Source organism: Lampetra planeri, chromosome 1 (genome assembly GCF_965212315.1).
Source record: "Lampetra planeri chromosome 1, kcLamPlan1.2.h2, whole genome shotgun sequence".
NCBI lineage: Eukaryota > Metazoa > Chordata > Hyperoartia > Petromyzontiformes > Petromyzontidae > Lampetra > Lampetra planeri.
Genome location: NC_136107.1, coordinates 20,226,649 through 20,248,003, shown reverse-complemented (window position 1 = coordinate 20,248,003; position 21,355 = coordinate 20,226,649). Strand labels below are relative to the sequence as shown.

At 48.8% G+C, this 21,355-nt stretch overlaps 1 protein-coding gene across 5 annotated transcripts in view; it reads left to right on the top strand.

The window, feature by feature from the left end:
- The window catches only part of LOC144719915 (dual specificity calcium/calmodulin-dependent 3',5'-cyclic nucleotide phosphodiesterase 1A-like), a 201,167-nt gene that overhangs the window by 77,485 nt on the left and 102,327 nt on the right, over nt 1-21,355 (top strand). For 2 of the 5 annotated variants that reach the window (XM_078596287.1, XM_078596277.1), the window contains exon 1: nt 4,090-5,005. The exons of the other annotated variants lie outside the window; for them this stretch is intronic. In XM_078596287.1, coding sequence (XP_078452413.1) covers nt 4,896-5,005 — 110 coding nt within the window. In that variant the 5' untranslated portion in view covers nt 4,090-4,895. Of the gene's footprint in view, nt 1-4,089; nt 5,006-21,355 lie in introns of those variants that run through there. 5 annotated transcript variants of the gene reach the window in all.

Here is a 21,355-nt window from a genome sequence, read left to right as displayed (position 1 = left end):
TGCAAGCAAAAAAACGCATCATCATCATCATCATCAGCCGTGCTCAATCCACTGCTGGATGAAGGCTTACAACCAGCACCGTACAACACGAGCTCATTTTCATCGCTCAATCTCGTCGGTGGATGTTTCTCTCGGATCTTAGTATCCTGCACAGCGATGCCTTCATACGTAAAAACGTATGGCTGGCTGGCTGTGTGCCGCCCTGGACATGCTGAGGGAGATAATATTCCGGGAGAGGTTGAGGAAGACGTGGGAACAGGAGGTGAGGATGGAGGTGATGCGCGGAGCGGAGAGAGAGGGTCGCTCTGAATCTAAATCATTTTTTGTGGAAAACGCAATTTCTCTCCGCGTGCAACCAACGACCTCTTAAAATAAATTGTGCTCCCTTTGATTCTTCCGCCAAATGTTACCCACTTCCCCACTCCCACCGAGCCCACTCCCCGCCATGCTAGCCCCGTTTTTATTGAAGGCCACACATGATTGCCTGCGTCGCTTGCACAGCGAGGATAAAAAAAAAGGTTGGGGGGTGGGGTTTGGGGGATGTCTGGGGGAGACGCTGCGGGGGAGGATGGTGGGAGTGAATAGGGGGGTGGAGGGATGGGGGGGGGTGAGAAGTGTCGTGGCCGGATTAACCTCTTGCATCGCAATGACAGGTTTACTCAGCCTCTATGCAAATCCATCTATCTGTGCGCTAACATTCGCCACGAAGCGCCAACAGCGCTGCTGCTGCTGCTCTGTACCAACATTTAACGGCAGCGGTCGGCTACAGAGGAGTGTCGGGTTTGTGAATGTGTTCGTGGGGAGCGGTGGGCGCAGTGGTTAGCGTGTCGCGCAGCGAGCTCTGCGACGCCGGTTACGATGCCCGCTAACGGCCACCAACTCCAGTGACGATTATCTGAACCGGTCCCGGGCCTCCCCTAGGTCGACTCAGCCTCAAATGTCGTACCTGGTGTGTAAACATCGCCACTGGGGAGAAAAAGGCGACCGGGCGTGGTGATGACCACCCACGCCCTCGTGTGCTCTGCCGGCTACTCGCGAACAGGACTTGCCCTGGCAGTCTGTTAAGGGTGGCACAAGCGCACAGTGGCCGCCACTCAGTAGCGAATGGCGGTTGCTTGTATTATCGACTGCAACAATCGATTCTCACACGCACGAGTGGACGTGTCGCGTCTGTTGAGCCTAAACATCGATGTACATCGTTCATCGGTAGCGCCTCGCGCGCGTGTGCTATCCCAAGTCTGTTCGTGGTCGACGTAGGCTGAGCGGTTCTCGGCTGTTCCGAGTTGTCGTGCTTGGCGAGCACAAATTCACGCGCTGCCACTTTTCTGGACGGTATTGTCCGTCTCGCGGCACAAAAATAAAATAAACGGACGCGATTAAGTCATCCAGATGCGCGTGTCTGAGTGTGTGATTATCTTATGAGTGTCGTGACGTGATATGAAATCTGTTGAAAACTCCCAGCACCAGTCGGCAAAATATATATATCGATGCCGCAGAGTTACATGTTTACGCAGTTTGGAGTGATGGTGGGATTCGGGGAAGGAGAATGGAAGGATGTGTGGTGGTGGTGGAAGTGGAATGGGTGATGGGGCAGAGGAAAGATCGGCCCTTTGGGGAAATGTGTATACACGTTGGTCGACCTGGCAGATGTGAGCCTGGGTTGATGGAGAGATAAACTAAGCTATTCAACTGCAATTTTATTTTATTTTACCCGGTGAGGCCCACTGAGGTATATAGCTCTTCCTTCAGGAGCCACCTGGCCACAAATGATAGCTCAGCGAAGTGGCTTATCACCTAGCAGCCAAATACTCTCAGCGCATGTTTCTAAATGTGGAGGACAAAATGAACATGCAAACTTCAAGTATACAGCAGGCGTCAGGGTCGGGATCGGGATCGAACCCACGCTCTCCTTCATACCAGGCGAGGGAGTTAACATCTCGCCACCGGGCACTCCTGTTAAGGAGTCTGATTTACATCTTGATAAAACAGCAGGACGGCATCGCCTTGGCAATCTGCGCCGCTCGTTGCGAAGGAGACGTGGGTGCGTTTCGGGCCAAACATGAATTAGCCGTTATCTATCCACTGCTGGGTGAAAGTCCCCCCAAGCCGTCATTTCTCGCGATCCCACGATGCGACAAATCCACCCTAGCGCATGCACACGAGCTGATCTCATGGCTCGATCTGCACGGTACAGTGCTCTTTGAAACTTTGCCATCTCTTGGATGAAGGAAAAAAAACAATGCATCGAAAGATGAACATTCGCTAACAACACGAGATTCAGTCCACGTGTCTCTATTGGAATATAAACGGTTACGTTAGCACGTCCGGATTAGTAAGAGCGGTGACATATCGCTCTGCATTTTCGGTGGGGGGGGGGGGGGGTTTCTGAGACATCGCTCCCATTTCGGGTACAATTAAAATCACGCTGGTTGCGTTCTGTGCGAGCCGCTGGTTTCCCCAAGTGTGACCAGTCTCGAGTCTGCACGTCCGTACATCAAACAAAGATCCCCCGTATAGCCTTAACATTCTGTTGAGGCAAGTGCTCTGAGCGAGTAGGACATACGAAGGCCGGCACGACACAGGAGGGAGTGAATGGTCAGCACCATGCTCAGCCGCCTTTGTCTTCCCAGTGGAGATGTTTTACACACCGCACCAGGTACTCATTTGAGACCAAGTCGACCTAGGCGAGGTCCAGGACCGGTTCAGATTACCGTTACCGTGGTGTTGGCCGTGAGCGGGAATCCAACTTGGGTCGCCGGATTTCATAGCGCAGCGCGCTAACCACTAACCTATCGCTCCCCACATCATCAAGCACACATACAAATACTCCCCCCTCGCCACTCAGTGTAGCTTTCAACAGACTGTTGGCACAAGTGGTGTTAGTGAGTACCTATTACGGTCGGCATGGCGCGCAAGGGGATGGGTGGCCAGCAGGACTTCCGGCCGCCTTGATCTACCTAATGCTTACGTTGAGACACGCTGCACCAGGTATTCCTTGAAAGCTGAGGCGACCTCGGGGAGGCACACGACCGGTGCAAATATTCGTCACTGACGCTGGCTGTGAGCGTTGGTCGAACTCGGGTCGCCGGGTTCTTAGCGCAGTGCGGCTGCTCCGCACGTATGTTGAGCGCACATCGATGGTCATCTCAGTGAGTGATGGGGGTTTCAAATGATTCACCCTCCCCTGTCATGCGATTGGGTGAATTGCCACGGTTTGGAATCGCGATTCATACGACGGATGGATTCTTGGTTGTCTCCTTACAGTCTAGGTTTGTAGATTAGTTCGCTCCATTTGCTTAAATGTAACAGCCTTCATCATTCATATGCAATTTGCATGAATTGTAAATAATTGCTTCTCACACTCGCGATTCGATGCATACATACATATGTCGAGAGCCGAATGCATGATTGTAATCGTAGGGGTGATATTGCATGCAGAGGCGTCCCGAGGGTACGGCGAATCGGTGCGACCGCCCCGGGTCCCGCGGTTTTTTTTTGGTGTCAGATTTAATCCTTCCGGTTTAGTTGTAAGGTGGCGTGAGGGTCCACACAGTGGGATTTACCCAGGGCCCTGCACCCCCCCCCCCCCGCCATGGAAGGCTCTGATTCCATGCCTCCTCATCATTCCATGGTGTTTTGGGTGAAACGACAATCGTGTGCCTCTATGAGTCGCCAGCCGTGGAAGGGGACTGTGTTGATCGTCGTCTTTCTTTGTGTATGGGTTTTCTGTCTCTCTGTGCCTCTTCCCTTCCTCGAATGGATTTTTTTGCAGCGCTGCCGTCTTGATCTCTCCCCCCTCCCCCACCAAAAGCTGAGGCTATTGTGGGTGACACGAAAGCTGCTCCGTTGTACGATCTTGACCGTGTCGTGTCATTGTGCTTCACGTAATAGTCTGCAGACATTTCCCCACGGGGGGGCAATTGTGACGCGCGTGGGGTTTTTAGATGTATGTTCTTTTACTGGTCTCGTCTTGTTTAAATACTCGCTGTCGGCGTGTCGCCGGAGCCGAGGCGATAATTATAATCGCATCGCCCGTTGCATCTTCGCTGCAGGTCGCTTGCGATAGCCAGAGGGCGCCCGTGTGCGTCCTTTGTTTAAAGTGTTTGTTCATGCCGCATTCCATGCACGCCGCCTGTTCCCGCTACCAGGTTCAGCTGGACCGATACCCTCCCCCTTCCCGCCGTGGGCTGTTAAGAGCCGCAGGTACCTTGTGGGAGCAAAGGCTCATTGAAAGGTCTATAGCCAGCAAAGGTGGACGTAATTGGGGTAAATCAGCACGCATTTATATTGCACGGCCAGTTCATCAGACTCAGCCAGAAGCGCCCGGGCCCGCTGGTGCGTGCGCGATTGGCCGCTTGGGTGGACGCAATGGCAGGTGCCCTCCGCGGTGTGGTGAAGTTGAGCGCGTGCTGGCGGCGTGGGCTGGCACTGCGGCACGTGTAGCGCGCCAGACAGAGTGTCCCCTTTCTTGCGAGGCGAGGCGCGTGTCGTCAGAACCGCTACCGCAGCTGCAGCTGCTGTCGTCTGCTATTGCTTGCTGCTGTCACCACAGCTGTAGTCACTTATTCACCAACTGCGTTTACGCGCAGGAGAGAGTGAGGTTGTGGGAGGGGGGGGGCGCGCTTTAAATCCGAGGCGTCGCGCGCTGTGAAATATTTCCATTATCGCAGGGAGGTGGTGACCACGAGTGTGGTTCGGTGCGGTGGACGAGTTTGGTGCGATTTGTGAAAGGCGTGCGGTTCGTGCGGCGGTTGTATCAGACAGCCGCAAAGACAACAACAACAAACCACACAAACACACAACAGGAAAAGAAGAATATTCCTACGCGCTCAGCGCAGGCGAGGCACGGGTTGTGTTTGCGCACGCGACTCGACAAGGACGTCGTCCCGACGGCCATGGACCTCAGCGCGAGCAAGGATGTGGACGAGGACATGGATGACGGAATCCCGTGGAGCGACGTGAGGCCAGAGCAGCTCCACTCCATGTGCCAGAGGCTCCGCGGGCTGTGAGTGCACACCTATGCTCACTCGCTTGTGCAGAAACACACGTGTACACGCTTAGTTGCTAAGATTATATATATAGCCTCTTGTTACAAGCAGCCCTTTCGCCCACTTCAGCAATTGTTTTCTTGCTGTGGTTGTCCCACCTGATGACGGACGCTTGTGTTGCGCCCGAAACGTCGTGATTTTATTTATTTTATTTTATACCTACGTGACTTTACCGAAATAACCAAAGAGTATGTACGCGCTTGCTGGGGTAAAGTACTATTAGCGAGTACTGTACCTATTAAGGTCAAGGTATATGTACGCCAGTGGTGTGGTTATCATCACATCCGGCCGACCGCCTTTGTTTCCCCAGTTTGAATCGTTACACACCGCAGCAGGTACTTTTTTAAAGGTCGAGTTGACCTAGGGGAGGCTCAGCGCCGTGTCAGATACAACGCGTCACTGATGTTAGCAGTGGCTGCGAGTTCACTTCCTTGAGGACCAAAGACTCGCGACAACCAAACATAATTCGGGTAAAATTAATTTTAGCAACTAAGCGTATTTTAAAACAATTACTGTAATTTTTTCGATTTAAAGCTTTCGTGACTGCAGGGATTCATTTTCTTGATTCTTTCGATAAAGTCACGTAGAAGGGAAATAATAAAATAATAAGAATAAAACAAGAAAATTCTCACGACGTTTTGATTGCAACACACACCTGATGATGATTGCTTGTGTTGCAATCGAAACGTCGTGAGAATTGTATTGTTTTATTATTTTATTATTCCGCTTCTACGTGACTTTACCGAAAGAACCAAGAATATTATTACTGTAATGTAAATTTGTATTCCCAGGAAGGTCTCACTGAGTCCCGATATATTTCCTTCAGGAATGTCATGTTCAGGATATTTGGGCAAATTCCCTAATGAGCGCATTCATTCGAGGTGCGTTGTGATCCACCAATCGCGAGAGCACGGTGTTGTGCCTGGCGTGCACCGTCATGCCGGTTAAATTAAGGGTCGGCACAGCCCACGAGATGTCCTCCTCCAGTGTCGATGTTCACACACGGTTAGCAGACGCTCAACCAAAGGGCACTTGTGCGGTGTCGCCTGTGCATGCCGCAAAGAAGCGAAAACTGCCCGCCCGCCGTCCGGGACTCTTAGCGCATTGCACCGCAGTTGCACATACACATGCGCGCTGCATGCAAACCAGAGGTCGCAACCGGGTACCCGATACCCCGGGTACGGGTAGGATACGGGTACGGCCGGGTACGGGTACCCGTTTGCGACCCTGGTGCGGCCGGGTACGGGTAAGGAATCAAAACCCGTTTGCGACCTCTGATGCAAACCACAAGCGCGCGCGGGCACACGCACGGACACACCGCGCGCTATTGTGCACGGGGCAGGCGATGTTGCTGCTAAGAGAGAGAGAGCTTCCGGATTTTGCGGGCAAAGCATTGTGCACGCGCATGCCATGCAGAGAAGGCGGCCCACCCACTGTGCACGCACGCATTGCAGAGTGCACGTTTTTTTCCTGCACAGCAAAAGTAGCGAATTCATTCCAGTACACACCGTACGCGTTGGTTTGCCAGAGCATGTTTGTGTTTGTTTCGTGCTGTGTGCACACGCGCATGGTGAGTGCCCAAAATCTAAAAACAAGAAAAACATCATCCCCCGTATAGCCTTAATAGACTTTTGTGACAAATGCTGTTAGTGAACGCCTATGAAGGCCGGGTGGCAAGCACCATGTCTCCCTAGTGGCGGTGTTTATACACCGCACCAGGTACTCATTTGAGGCTGAATTGACCTAGGGAAGGCCCAAGACCGGTTCAGATATGTATCGTCACTGGTGTTGGTGGCCGTGAGTGGAAATCGAACGCGGGTGGCAGGGTTCATAGCGCAGCGCGCTCACTGCTGCACCACCGCTCCCCATATATCTACTGCACGCGGACGCACACACAGACAACGAGAGATCCCAGTACGCACATGCATACTGAGTGCAAGAGTTGTTAGCGAGCACCTACATTGATCGCTTTTGTGAATAACAAATTCGGTGTACGCATCAAGACCCAATTTCAGCGAGAAGCAGAACGTTAAACGACCCAAGAGCAAGAACAAAGACGCGTAAATAACACACAAACGTCGCAACAATCATGACATATTCCCGAGTACTGTACACGAAGTTAAAGAAAAGAGGAAATAAAGGATGGGCGTAGGTCAGAGCACAATAAAAGCGGAAGCGCTTGATATATTTTATTTTTTCACTTTATTTATTATTATTCTTTTTCTACCGACGTGACTTTACCGAAAGAACCAAAGAACACGAGGTCGGTGTTGCGCACGATGGGGTGCTAAGCGGCACCACGCACAGCCGTCTTTGTCTCCCCAGTGCTGACGCGTACACACACGCACACACCACTGCAGTCTGGCGATGCCGAATTGATCGTGCGGCGAGGCCCACCAACGGCAGCGACGCCAAGTTGGAATTTGTCTCCTCCACCTTTCGTCGATATTGACCGCGAACACCGGCGGGTTCAACGTCCCGCTGCGTGAAGCTGTGGTCGGGAATCGAACTCAATGCGTCGTGCATGCAGTGCGCGTTACACACCACCGTGCAACACTTTCACGAGACAAAGATCTGCCATATCCCCTGTAACAGACTGTTGGGGGCAAGTGCGCTTAGCGAGTAGCAGCAACTTTGAAGGCCGGCACGGCAAACGAGGGGGTGGGTGGCCAGGACCACGCCCGGCCGCCTTTGTCTCCCCAGTGGCGATGTTTACACACAACTGTACCAGGTACTCATTTGAGGCTGAGTAGACCTAGGGGAGGACCGGGACCGGTTTAGATAATCGTCACTGGGTGATGGCCGTGAGCGGGAATCGAACTCGGGTAGCCAGGTTCGCAGCGCAGCGCGTTAGCCGCTACACGACCGCTCCCCATTGTACATCACCCACATACACACACACAAGCACAACGCACAATATTACCCATAATAGTGTTTTTTTGGGTTAGATTACGTAACTACAAAGGCGTCGTTAAACCCGCCACCACCCGCCAATTAGTAAGGTTTGTCACATAAACAGAACATGCCAATTCGTTACTCGTGTAGTGCAGTCGAACCACGCGGAGACGAGGAATTCTATAAGGGCAGTTGCCTTTAAACACGTTCCTTCGGAGTGGGCAGGTAGGAACTTGGCTGGACAGCGCATTCGTGCACGACAGCCAGACAACTCATACCTGGTGGGCAGTGTGGAACCTGTTGTTCCTACCTGTATAAAAGATAACTTGACTTGAGGTAGCCAGGCAGCCAGCCAGGTAGCCAGCCCCCTTAACTATCGGCCCCTTCCCCTTGCTTAGGCCCCTCCCATTACCCCCCTCCCTTAGGCCCCTCCCCTGACCAACCCCCCATATCCTTAGGCCCCTCCTCTGAACCCCCCCACCCCCCTCAGGCCCCTTTCATGACTCCCCCCTTCCTTGGGCCCCTCCCCTGACCCTCCTCCCTTAGGCACCTCCCCTCTCCGTACCCGGCAGTAGGTCTCCACCAATCATAGAGCTGTTTGTAAGGTCTCCACCAATCAAAGAGCTGTGTGTATTATATATTTATTTATGCACGACAGACAATCAGACAGACAGACAATAAATCCCTGGTGGGCAGTGTGGAACATTGTGCCTACCTGTATAAAACACCGTCACACTCGACATCCTACACACCAGTGTAGATGCACTATATCTCGGTCCTTTACCCCGGACACAGAATACTATTTGGGTCCTAGATTTGAAGCTTTCGTGACTGCAAGGATTCAAACAAATGCTGTTTCTTGCTGTGGTTGTCCCACCTGATGGCGGACGCTTGCACAACGCCCGAAACGTCGTGATTTTATTATTTTATTTCTATTATTTTTATAATTTTATTATTTATTTTTACCTACGTAACTTTACCGAAAAAACCTAAGAGTATGAATCCTATTTGGGTCCTACTCTCGGCTATCCCCTTGGCTCTCCCACTCGTCTGCCCGGAGCGGGGGTTCAGCCAACACCGCTCCGCGACGAGGAGAGTGATACTCTCTTCTAGCCAATCCTTACCCTGGCTCCCTACGACGACCCCGCCTTCGTTACTGCCCCCCCCCAAGTTGGGGGGCTCCTCCCCCCAGCTTGGCTCCGCCCATGTTCCTGTCAAGCCGCTAGAGGCCGACCGAAACTGAATTTCTGGTTTCGGCCAAAACCGAAACCAGACCGAAAGTTAAAAATTGGCTTTCGGCCGAAACCGAAAGTTTAACTTCACTTTCGGCCGAAATCGAAAGTATGCCGAAAGGGGCCATTTGCCAACTTTTGGCGCCGAAACCGAAACCGAATTTTGGTCGGCCTCTACAACCCGCTAGCAGCTCCTTCTACTCTTGGTTACTCGCAATACTTCTCTCCACTAGGACAGCACACCGGTGTGTCGGAGAGCCAATCCACAACATTTACAATCTGAGTACAACGTTTCGCCAATAATTACAACGAGCATCATCAGGCAGACAAACATATTTATTATACTACACGATATTACACAGGCCGGCCTCACGATATGGGGGCGAGGTGGTGGGGAAGTGGCTTACAACTACCAGGACCCCAAGCAACAACATGTTACAGCATTTTGTGGGGTGATTTCACGTAGCACAATTAACAAACAAGCAAGCACGCTCAAAGCCCAGCCAATCACGAGATGATTTACATGGGAGGGGGGGGGGTCCCCACCCAGCCCAAGAATAGGGGGCCCAGGGTGGGCCCACGCAACCCATATCAATTACCGGTGTCTCACATTTCTCTCGACGGGCCTCCATACACACGCGTGGACACACCACCCTCACAACATACACACTATACACAAACACCATACAAACCACACACACACACCACGAACCACATACACCACACATACTATGCATACAGACCACACACACACCATACACACGCCACACACATCACACACACCACGGCTCTGTGTCGATCTCCTCTGTTGTGCAGTTGGAGGCTCACGTAGCTCGCACTTGCAATGCAGCGACGGGGGGGGGGACGAGGGTGGATGGTGGTGGATGTAGAGGGATTTCGCCTCCTCCCCCCCACCTTTGAGCACCAAACCATTCATGCGCGAGTTCATGGAGTGCACACGGTGAATGGAGGCGGCATGCTGATCGGCATAGCGTCTCATTGCATAGCTAGCGTCTCATTGCGAGATCAACAACGCCGTAGTGACACCTTGCGCATCTATATGATAATCCGTGAACGGTGTGCAATGTGCGCGTGTTTGTCTATGCGGAACGCACGGCAACTTTGGCAGCGTTCTTATCTGTGCGGCCGAATCAAAGTCGCTCGCGCAGCGCATACGCACGCAGCACAAAGTTACGCGAGTTGCCAAGATGTGTGATTTCGTGTCGTACATACGCACGCAGCACAAAGTTACGCGAGTTGCCAAGATGTGTGATTTCGTGTCGTACAATGAACGGACACAAACTCGGAAGCGAAGGCCAAGACAATCGCAGGATGATTAAGAGGCGTCTTTAGTACGGTACAAAATGCGTACAATTTGACGTTTTGATGCACGTGAATGTGGCTGCATCTCAAGACTTATGATTCAAACAACACGCGTAGAAAAAGCACTGTGCCTTTGTGCATTATGCAAAAGCCATCAACAGCTCCTGAAGAACTGCATTGCGGTGCCCTTGTCTGAGATCACCATCAAAATAAATGTGGGCAAATGTGACTCTCGCAAGCCGAGTAGAGCCGGGTGTTGTTGCGCACACGCCTGTGATACGGCGCTTTAGAGGTGAGGGTTGGTGGATCACGAAGGGATTTGCGTTAAACTTCCGAATCTCCGGGGTTGTGAGTCGGCCTGGAGATGTCGGTACAATAAGTGAGTGCATGAGCCCGTTGGTGTGGACGTTTGCTAGCAATCACACTAGCAAATTGATGATGGGGTTTCTCAAGCAACTACAGTTTCAAATGGCTCCCTGTTCAATAAGAAATTAGCCAAGCACCATATTCTTAAATGAGTCTTGAAACTCAATGAAACTTTCCTGAATAAAAAATAATAACTATGTTTACATTCAGTCATAAGATAAAGATCCCCCGTATAGACTTAACAGACTGTAGTGGCAAGTGCTGTTAGCGAGCACCTATGAAGGCCGGAACGGTACACGAGGGGGTGGGGGTGGCCAGCACCACGCCCGACCGCCTTTGTCTCCCCAGTGGCGATGTTTACACACCGCACCAGGTAATCATTTAAGGCTGAGTCGACCTAGGGGAGGCCCAGGACCGGTTTAGATAATCGTCACTGGTGTTAGCCATGAGCGGGAATGGAACCCGGGTCGCCAGGTTCATAGCGCAGCGCGCTAACCGCTACACTACCGCTCCCCATTCAGTCATATACACATACACATCTACACATCACAAAACATGACTCAATGAGGCTTTTTTGGATTAAAAACATAAATATATCAATGTTTATGTGAGTGAGCGTATCTGCCAGTCCTTGTTAATCTGGCAACAGCCAATTTTTTAAGTGGATTAAACAATGATTTACAACTTTTTTTCATCACATCTCCATGCCGTGTTGGCCATGGAGTTTGTTTCACCATACTGTAACTTTCTGACTCGCCCCTTCTGGACATCTGTGAAAAAGGGCTTCACAGTTTATCGGATTTCTACAGGATAAATATAGACTCTGATTCACCACACGAGTTCAGATACCACTCCCCACTCATGTTAGCCATCTCCAGGAATTGAACTTAGTTCACCGTGTTAATTGCATGGTGCTTGAGCGACTACTGCCACTTTCACCCACCCAGGCCAATGATGGCCGATGTGAAATACGAACAATTGCAGAGACCTGGGAATTGTGATGCGACATTTACATTGCGAAGCTCTTTTTCATAAGCGACTTAGGCACAAATGATAGCTCGGCGAAGTGGCTTATCATCACGTGGACATTTATAGCAGGCAATACTCTAAACGCGTGTTTCTAAATGTGGAGTGAAAAACCAAAGGAACCGGAGAAAAATCCACGCAACCACGGGGAGGACGCCTCCCGCGCCTCCGTCAAATGCCTAAGCGTGACCTGCATGGGCATGACAGCTCTCTTCTTACCCAAGTCCATGCCCAACTGAGCTTCCATGGGGTGATCACTCTCCTTTCCCGTACATGAGGTAAAACAGGGAGAATCCTGTTGAGGCGTGAGGGGCCACCCTATATGCGGCCAGAACACCGGGAATGTGCAATTCCCAGTTTGACTGCGCATCATTAACTCGTTGGCACAGCATGGACGTAAGGGTCCTGTGCATGTGCTCCACCATCTCGTCCATCTGAGGATAGGGCGAAGTCCTAATTTTTTGTACCCAGGGAGTCGCACACTTCCCGTAGCAATTTATAAGGAAAAATGTCGCCCCTGTTCTGTGAGAAGTTGTTCAGGAGCCCCCTTGTCCATTACGTGGCCGTGCAAAAACACATCCGCAATGGATGCAGCCGACTGGTCTGGCAGAGGCCATGCCGTCGGCCACCGGGAAAGGTATTCCAGCCCGAGCAGGAGAAATGCATTTCCCCTCTGAGTGGCGGGGAACGGTCCAAGAATGTCCAGTGCCACTAGCTCGTTGATTCGAGACAACGTGATAGATTGAAACTGAGGCTGGGCCTGCCTCGACGGTGGCTTGCAGCGTGCACAGTCAGGACAATCTTTTACCACGTGGTATATATCACCCATCATACCGGGCCAATCGAAGTCACGCTTCAGCATTAGCAAGGTTTTACGGACTCCGAGGTGCATTCATTTTTCATGGACCATCCGTGTGAGTTTACCCCGCAGAGTAGTCGGCACCAACATGCAATAACGCTGCAGCTCCTTGTCCCATCTCATCAAGAGTCCTTCGTGGAGGACTGTAAGGGACATCCCTGCTGGCACTGTTTTACTGCCTCTCGCACCAATGTGACGCAGCAATTTCAACAACGAGGCGTCCTCCATCTGGAGGCGTCCCCATTCAGCGTGCGTGAGACCCAACGTGCCGCCACGATGCGCATCCACCGCGAGTGGTGGCGCATCGACAGATGCTACTTATATCGCTCGGCACCCATTGAACACGCACACTGGTCACTCGATGGTAAACGGGACAGCGCATCCGCATTGCAGTTCCGCACACCCTTCCTGTAGGTGACCGTGAAGGAGTAGTCCCGCACAATTTCTAACCAGCGGACAGTTGGCCGGAAGGCTGGTGAATACGTAGGGAATATTGGAGGGCCACGTGGTCCGTGGACACGACGAAGTCCCGTCCGTAAAGATATGGCCTATATTGCTGCACAAAATTAACTATGGCCAGTAGTTCTCTGTGTGTCATCGAGTAGCGCTGCTCTGCGGGGGACAACACATGGCTCCCATAGGCCACCACTCTCTCAGTGCCGTTCACGACCTTGGACAGCACAGCACCAATTCCAGTGTTGCTGGTGTCTGTGTCCAACACAAATGGAAAAGAAAAATTGCAGTTACGCTTTTCCGCCAGCAGCCAGCGCTATACCACTATACATGCAAACTCCAAATATACAGGCGTCAGGGTCGGAATCGAACCCACGACTTCCGGTATACCAGGCAGGGTAGTTAACATCTCGCCACCGCAGCCCCCAAATACTGCAAGAACCCACAAGGCCTCTTCCTATAAACCTTACAAACGGCACACAATTGAAAGCTGAAATGTCCTGCGCAGCTGCAACAGAATGACAATGTGGTGCTGCTCTTTAGCCCTGAATGATTTAAAATTTTCGGATGCGCATTCACTCGATGATTTCCACACCGCTGAGGAATAATAAGACGCATATTAATGTACATGCCGAAGAGGCGGTCAACTGAATACATAGTGGATTCTTATATAATTATACACACTCGTAATATTATGTTTCTCATAATCGCCAAAAGTGATGGGGTACAGAATTCGACAAAAACATAATATGATTAATTCTCTAGGCTCAGGGGTCCATGCAATTTTTGTATGATGTGCTTTTATGTATTGAAATCGGTTCGACACTCCCCCTGCATTTGTTGGCAATGCCATAATCTAGTGCCTTGATTGAATGCAAGAAAGATTCAGAAATGTTGTCGCTTTCTACTATTTTGTTTGTTTTGTTGCTGTTTTTTACGCCCTGTTTGTAAAGTTATGTTCACGACAAAATAGTCAAAACTTCACCTTCGCTTATGATACTACTACTACTTCTACAATTGTATTCACCAGGTAAAGCCCACTGAGTTATTAGCTGTTTTTCAGAAGCTACCTGGCCACACATGATGGCTCATCGAAGTGACTTTATCATTACACGTGGGAATTTACAGTAGTATCCCAATAATATAAAGACATGTTTTTAAATGTGAAAGCCAAAACCTGATGAACTCGGAGAAAAATACATGCGGCCACCACAGGGAGAGCGAATAAACAGACTCCAAATATACAAGAGGCATCATCAGGGTCCGGGATCGAACCCACATGCTACTGTGTACCAAGTGGGAAATAGCATCTCACCATATAATTAACATAACATGAGCAGACATTGAAAACATTGATCTTACCCTCGCCTTGATAATGAATCAATACTAATCGATTAATATTTACACCCCCTAATGGGTATCATTAATTTAAACCAGATGAGAGCCCTTTAAGACCAAACGTCTCTTTTTCATGGGAGACCTGATTGACAAAGCAAGCAAACATTTAAACAATTGATGATAACATTTTACACGTTATATCTGCACAAATATGAAGCAAAATAATATGAAACAATTAACATTACATGTGTAGTGACTTAACTTGGAGACGCTAAGACTTGGAGACACTTCTTTTATTTAACCAAGCACCCTTTGCACAATGCACACCCTACGCTGGTACACACTCTTCTGTCGCTCGTTTATACACAACACTACGTGGGTTGCTCGCCTACACACAACACTAGCCGTCTAACACTGACGGCGCTGAACCGAGACAGCCAACTGCCGTCTAGCAGCGCAATATCGAGTGATGGCGACAGTGACGATAGCGACGAGACGACAGCGATGATGGTGACGATCTTCAACAGCACGGTGGGGATCCCACTCCATACGACAGCCCCGAGCTCTTGCTCAGGACCCCCTTTTATGCTCCCAGCGTGGCCTCGCTCTGCCCCGGCCACGCCCACTCCCTAGAATATATTAGCGGGTTCCCGGGGCTTCCTCCACGTGCCTCTTCTGTAACCTTTCCCCCAGATATCCCCCTCTGGTGTATCACGTGGCCTGCTGACGTCAGGGCTGCTGTAAACCGCAGATCCCCTTCCCCGCCAGCAGCCAGCGCCATGCTGCTACATCGCTAATTCTATGTCACGGCACATTTACTTCATTCTAGATTTGACGTTTTCGTGACTGCAAGGATCCATACTCTTTGGTTCTTTCGGTAAAGTCACGTAGGCGAAAACATAAAAAAAATAGAAATAAATCACGACGTTTCGATTGCAACACAAGCAATCATCATCAGGTGTGACAATCACAGCAAGATTTTTTTTTACTGAAGTGGGAGAGATGCCTGAGTTAAAGGGCGGCGGGGGGGGGCGTTGCGTGTACGCTCGGGACGGGACGTGGGACCGGGCATGTTGCTTACAGCCCCCCCCTTGCCCGGTCCCACGTCCCGTCCCTAGCGTACACGCATCGCTCCCCTCCCCTTGTCCCCCCCCCGCCGCCCTCTCTGACTTATATAGACGCTTTAACTCAAGCATCTCTCCCACTTCAGTAAAAAAAAAAATTGCTGTGGTTGTCACACCTGATAATGATTGCTTGTGTAGCAATCGAAACGTCATGATTTATTTCTATTTTTCTTATTTTCACCTACGTGACTTAACTGAAAGAACCAAAAAGTATGGACACATTTACTGTAAGCACTAATTTGTTATTAGTCGTTTTAATCAAGTTATATTTAAATCAATACAACTTTATTTCCAGGGAGGTACATTTTAACGTTGAAACAGGGGACAGCGAACAGCTGTTATATTCATGAAATTGCATAGCCACAAATGAAATATTTAATTAAAAACGGGGAATGCATCGTTTTAAAATACAGGTTGACATCCAATGTTATTCTTGTGCAGCGGGGATCCAAACCCCAAAACAATGCGATTTATACTTAGTATGTGTACGTTTTCAGCCACACCACAGCCATTCCTCCTCTGCCCAATTACTCATTCGTTTGTCACAACTGGCGACAGTGCATGCATAGGAAGGCCATGCTGCTGTAATTACCCTCTATCGCGTTTTAATGGGGAGGTGAGGGTCAGAAAGACATCGAGATTTTTCACAGCCACCGTGGTGTTAAACAGGCGGCGTTGGGGCCACCGTGGAGGAATCACGCATGAACCAGGATCCACGGGGGCATTGGTTATAGTGTCTGTGTGTTCACATAGAGTAGTAATAAGAAGAAGAAACTCAGTTTTCTACAGCGCAAATTCACGCAAAGCCTCTGAAGCACTTTTCAATAAAGCTTACGTTATGGAGAAAGACCGTTTTAAGACGCGATTTAAAAAGCGTAACAGACTCGGATTCCCTGGTGGACCAAAGAGGAAAGGAATTCCACAACCGCGGAGACTGGCCGCAAAATCCTCTGTCTCCCAGAGAACAAAGTCTGCTCTCTGGAATAATGAGCAGACCGAAATCAGCAGATCTAAGTTTTCACAGTTGAATATGAAACTTAAGCGGAACGGTAAGATATTCACCGTGTGTACGTGTGTATGTGCACCTCGCTGCACATGAAGACCCACAGACTCCGTGATATTCACGAAGCAAGGTGACATCACGGGGTGGTGCATTTTTGGTTATTGCCAGTCGACGGAGACTCATGTGTTTTGCAGTAATGATGTAATAGCGTACGTGTACAGTACACACGTTTGCCAATCCACTGCTGGATAAGGGCCTCCGCGCGCCGTGAAGGTCCGCAGAGGTTATTTGGTCCAACTTCACGTTGGCCAGTGCGGGTTGTGAAGTTGGGGAGCATAGGTGTGGGAGCATATAAATACTGTACAACAATGGAAATTACAACACTGCCCTATGCTGCCCCCACATAGCTCAGTGTAAATAAATTAAATGATAACAGGAATCATTTTTATAACTTCATTTATTTAAAAAGGAAAGCCTAATTCATTCTCACGCATCTATTTAAGCAATTTACCACGTATATGACGATATGAAATGCTATGATACGCACAGACATGTTTACAAACCAACTTGCTTTTCTACACGGTGGCGTGAATGGGTGTCACGGTGGCCAGATGTTAACTACCTCACCTGGTGTACAGGAGGTCGTGGGTTCAGTCCAGACCCTGACGCGTGTATATTTGGAGTTTTCATGTTCTCCCGTGGTCGCATGGATTTTTCTCCGAGTTCCTCCGATCCCCCCCCCCCCTCCTCATTTATAAACAAGCGATTCGAGTATTTGTCTGCTATAAATGTCCACATGATTAAAGGCTGCTTTGTTGAGCTATCGTTTGCGGCCCGTCCAATTAGAAACAGGACCCTGCGGGGTGGGCTGGAAGGAACGAATAACCAAAGAATATTAACATAATGTATTATTACACTTGTTTAGCCAGGAAAGCCCCACTGAGTCTAAAGGTTTGTGTAGGGTCCTGCCAAGTGTTTGCAATAGGGGGCGATGTTGCTACACCGAATCGGACAATACGAAGGGAGAGTGTGAGGCCTATTTCTAGGCTTTAGGCCTAGCTGTAGGCGTTAGGCCGCTGTGAGTTAATTTGTAATTTAAATGTTTTAATTATTTATGTAAAAGCTTTAAATGTAAATGTTTCTATTCTAAAACATCAGGGAATGTAACATTGTAAAACATTAACTCCCTTTCACACACGCAGGGGTACGATATGAAGGGAGAGGTTGAGGCCTAGTTCTAGGCTTTAGGCCTAGCTGTAGGCTTTAGGCCGCCGTGAGATAATTTTATAATTAAATGTTTTTATTATTTATGTAAAAGCTTTAAATGTAAATGTTTCTATTTAAAAGCATCAGGGAATGTAACATTGTTAAACATTAACTCTCTTGCACACACGCGGGGGTACGATACGAAGGGAGAGTGATAGGCGTAGTTCGAGGCTTTAGGCCTAGCTGTAGGCTTTAGGGCGCTGTGAGTAAAATTTGAATTTAAAAGTTTTAATTATAAAATTTGAATTTAAAAGTTTGAATTAAAAGCTATCTCAGGGAATTATAAGGGAATGTTACACTTGTTTAGCCAGGAAAGCCTCATTAATTTAAATGTTTTAATTAAAAGCTATCTGAGGGAATTATAAGGGAATGTTACACTTGTTTAGCCAGGAAAGCGTCACTGAGTCTAAAGGTTTTTGTAGGGTCATGCCACGTGTTTGCAGTAGGGGGCGATGTTGCTACACGGTCAGATGGACGGTCGGACGGACGGACGATATAATCTATTGTAGGCTGGTCCACTTCGTTCCTACCAGTAAAACCCACCAGTCTCCTTAAATGTCCCCTCCGATGTGCGCTTTTCCTTTGGTCTTGAGATGTCGCCCACACATCCTTGTGCCAGAGACAGCCCAGCCTCACCCAGCACCGCAATGCAGCACTGGCATTGAACGATGCAAGTTCAAACGGCGAATATGCACCGGTTGCCTTGCTCCATTTTTGTCCATTCGATCATCTTTTGCAGTTAGCCACGCATCCCAATGTAGGAAACTAGAGATTGAGCAATTGTTAGTGCCGGTTCTGACTGCCTTTCTGTGAGTCCGTTCTTTTTCACTCTCTCTTTTAAGGGTGAATGAACACTGTACGGGCACAAATAATGCGTTATCATTAGTATTTATTCATCGCAACTGATTTACTTTGTCACACAACATTCATTACCACACTACAAATAGATTTCAAGGCTGATCTTGCTCACAAAAAAGGCAAAAGATCCCCCATATTAACGTGATTTGGAGCTTTCGTGACAGCATGATTTACTCTTTGGTTCTTTCGGTAAAGTCACGTAGAAAGAGAAAATAATACATTAAATAATAGCACACGACGTTTCGATTGCAACACAAGCAATCATCATCAGGTACAAATTAAAGAGATAACAAACCTAGTAAACTTAGAAATATAATGCAATACAACACAGAGAGTCGGCTAACACAACAGTCAACACCCTACCTGGTTGATTACGTTCTTCCAAAGATTGCTAAATTTGAGTGTATTTTGTCTCTCTCTCAAATTTACCAATCTACTTTGCAAGCCTACTGGCTATCAACAAAGATTTGTTCATGAAGCCATCCATATATACAGACACAATTTCAACCGAGAGGATGATTATTAGCTCGGCAATCATTGGAAAGATGTCATCAACCACTTTGGGTCATGACTTGATTTGTGTTTTCTTGTCAACCTCCACCGTCAGCAGTTTGGGTGTGTGGAGTGAGCCGCAATTGATTTTCTAGCGGCCCTTTGATTGGTGTAGACCAGGGGTGGGAAAACTTTTTGACTCGCGGGCCACAATGGGTTCTAAAATTTGACAGAGGGGCCCGGCCAGGAACAGATGGATGGAGTGTTTGTGTGAACTAATATAAATGACATGTTAAAATCATTACATGAAAGGATTTGGCCTTTAACAGATAGCAAAGCATTTATTTGCAAGGCAATTTAACAAATTGCACGAACATGAACAATACAAAAACATGTCGTAACTTGACTGATCAAACATCATGAAAACATTTGAGGCCTGCGCCCAAACCAATTACCTCACTTGAACTTCTTTATTATCTACATTAACAGATTAGAGCAGCCACACAGGCTGTGTCGGAGATTTGGCTCCAACCTCACTGCAGAAACACATCATCACTTTCAGTTTCAGTGGGAACAGTCTTGTTGATCTCCCATTTTTGCCAGTGCATCCAAGTCTGGAGTTATTTTGGTTGTGGCAATTCTCAGGATAGATCTGAGGTGCTGATCCGTTAACTTTGATCTGTGACGGGCTTTGTTGGCGTTCGAACCCTATACACCACACTCCCGGTCAAAGTGCGCCATCTAATGGGGAAATGGGGGCATTACAGGAGAAAGGTAAAATGTAATTTAATAATAATATTTGGACAAGTTCGGCGGGCCGGATTAAAAAGCCCAACGGGCCGTATACGGCCCGGGGGCCGTACTTTGCCCATGTCTGGTGTAGACCTACTGCCGGTGTCGGGGTTTTCCCCTACATTAACATTAGCTGCCCCGCCCATGCTGCTGACACACTTAGGCTATGCCCATCTCTAAGCCTTTAAAAACAGTTTGCCTTTAGAGGCTTACCCCCCTTTTCCTGATGACAACCGCTTGTGTTGTGATCGAAACGTCGTGGTTTTTTTTATTGTTATTCTTATTTTTTATTGCTGAAAGAACCAGAATAAGTCTACATTATAGACTGCCAGTGCGCTCACTCAGGTTAAGAACACTCAGTTTAATAACCATTGCTACAGTCTACATTATAGACTGCCAATACGGTCACCAGATTAAAAACCAGGCTACAGTCTACATTATAGACTGCCAGTACACTCACCGAGGTTAAGAACCAGGCTACAGTCTACATTATAGACTGCCAGTACACTCACCAAACTTAATAACCAGTCTACAGTCCACATTATAGACTGCCAGTACTCACCAAACTTAATAACCAGGCTACAGTCCACATTATAGATTGCCAGTACACTCACTCCAATTAAGAACCAGGCTACAGTCTACATGAGTGGTTTTTGGTTTTTATTATTTTTTATTTGATTTTTATTCACTTTATTTTTTATTATTATGTTTCTATATACGTGACTTTACCGAAAGAACCAAATAATACGGATACGCAGTGTAGTGCGCTAACATCACCGCTCTCCACGACACACGCACACAACACACATTACACACACACGCACCACATATGTATATTACACACATCCATAGTAATATGCACACAACACACAGACTCATTACAAATGCATACCCACTCACATACAAAACACACATCACACATCATCACACACACTGCACCCTCCCAACACACACATACACACCACCCACGCACACATTCGCACAAACATACACACACGTACACCATCGACAAAGTGACCCCGTTTAGCCTTAACATTTGGGGCAAGTGCTGTTAACGAGCACCTATGAAGGCCAGCACGGCACACGGGGAGGTGGGTGGCCAAAAACAATGCCCGGCTGCATTTATCTCCCGAATAGCGATATTTACACACTGCACTAGGTACTCATTTGAGACTGAGTCGACCAAGGGGAGGCCTAGGACTGGTTCAGATAATCGTCACTGGTGTTGGTAGCCATGAGCGAGAAACGAACCAGGGTCGCCGGGTTCGTAGTGCGGCGTG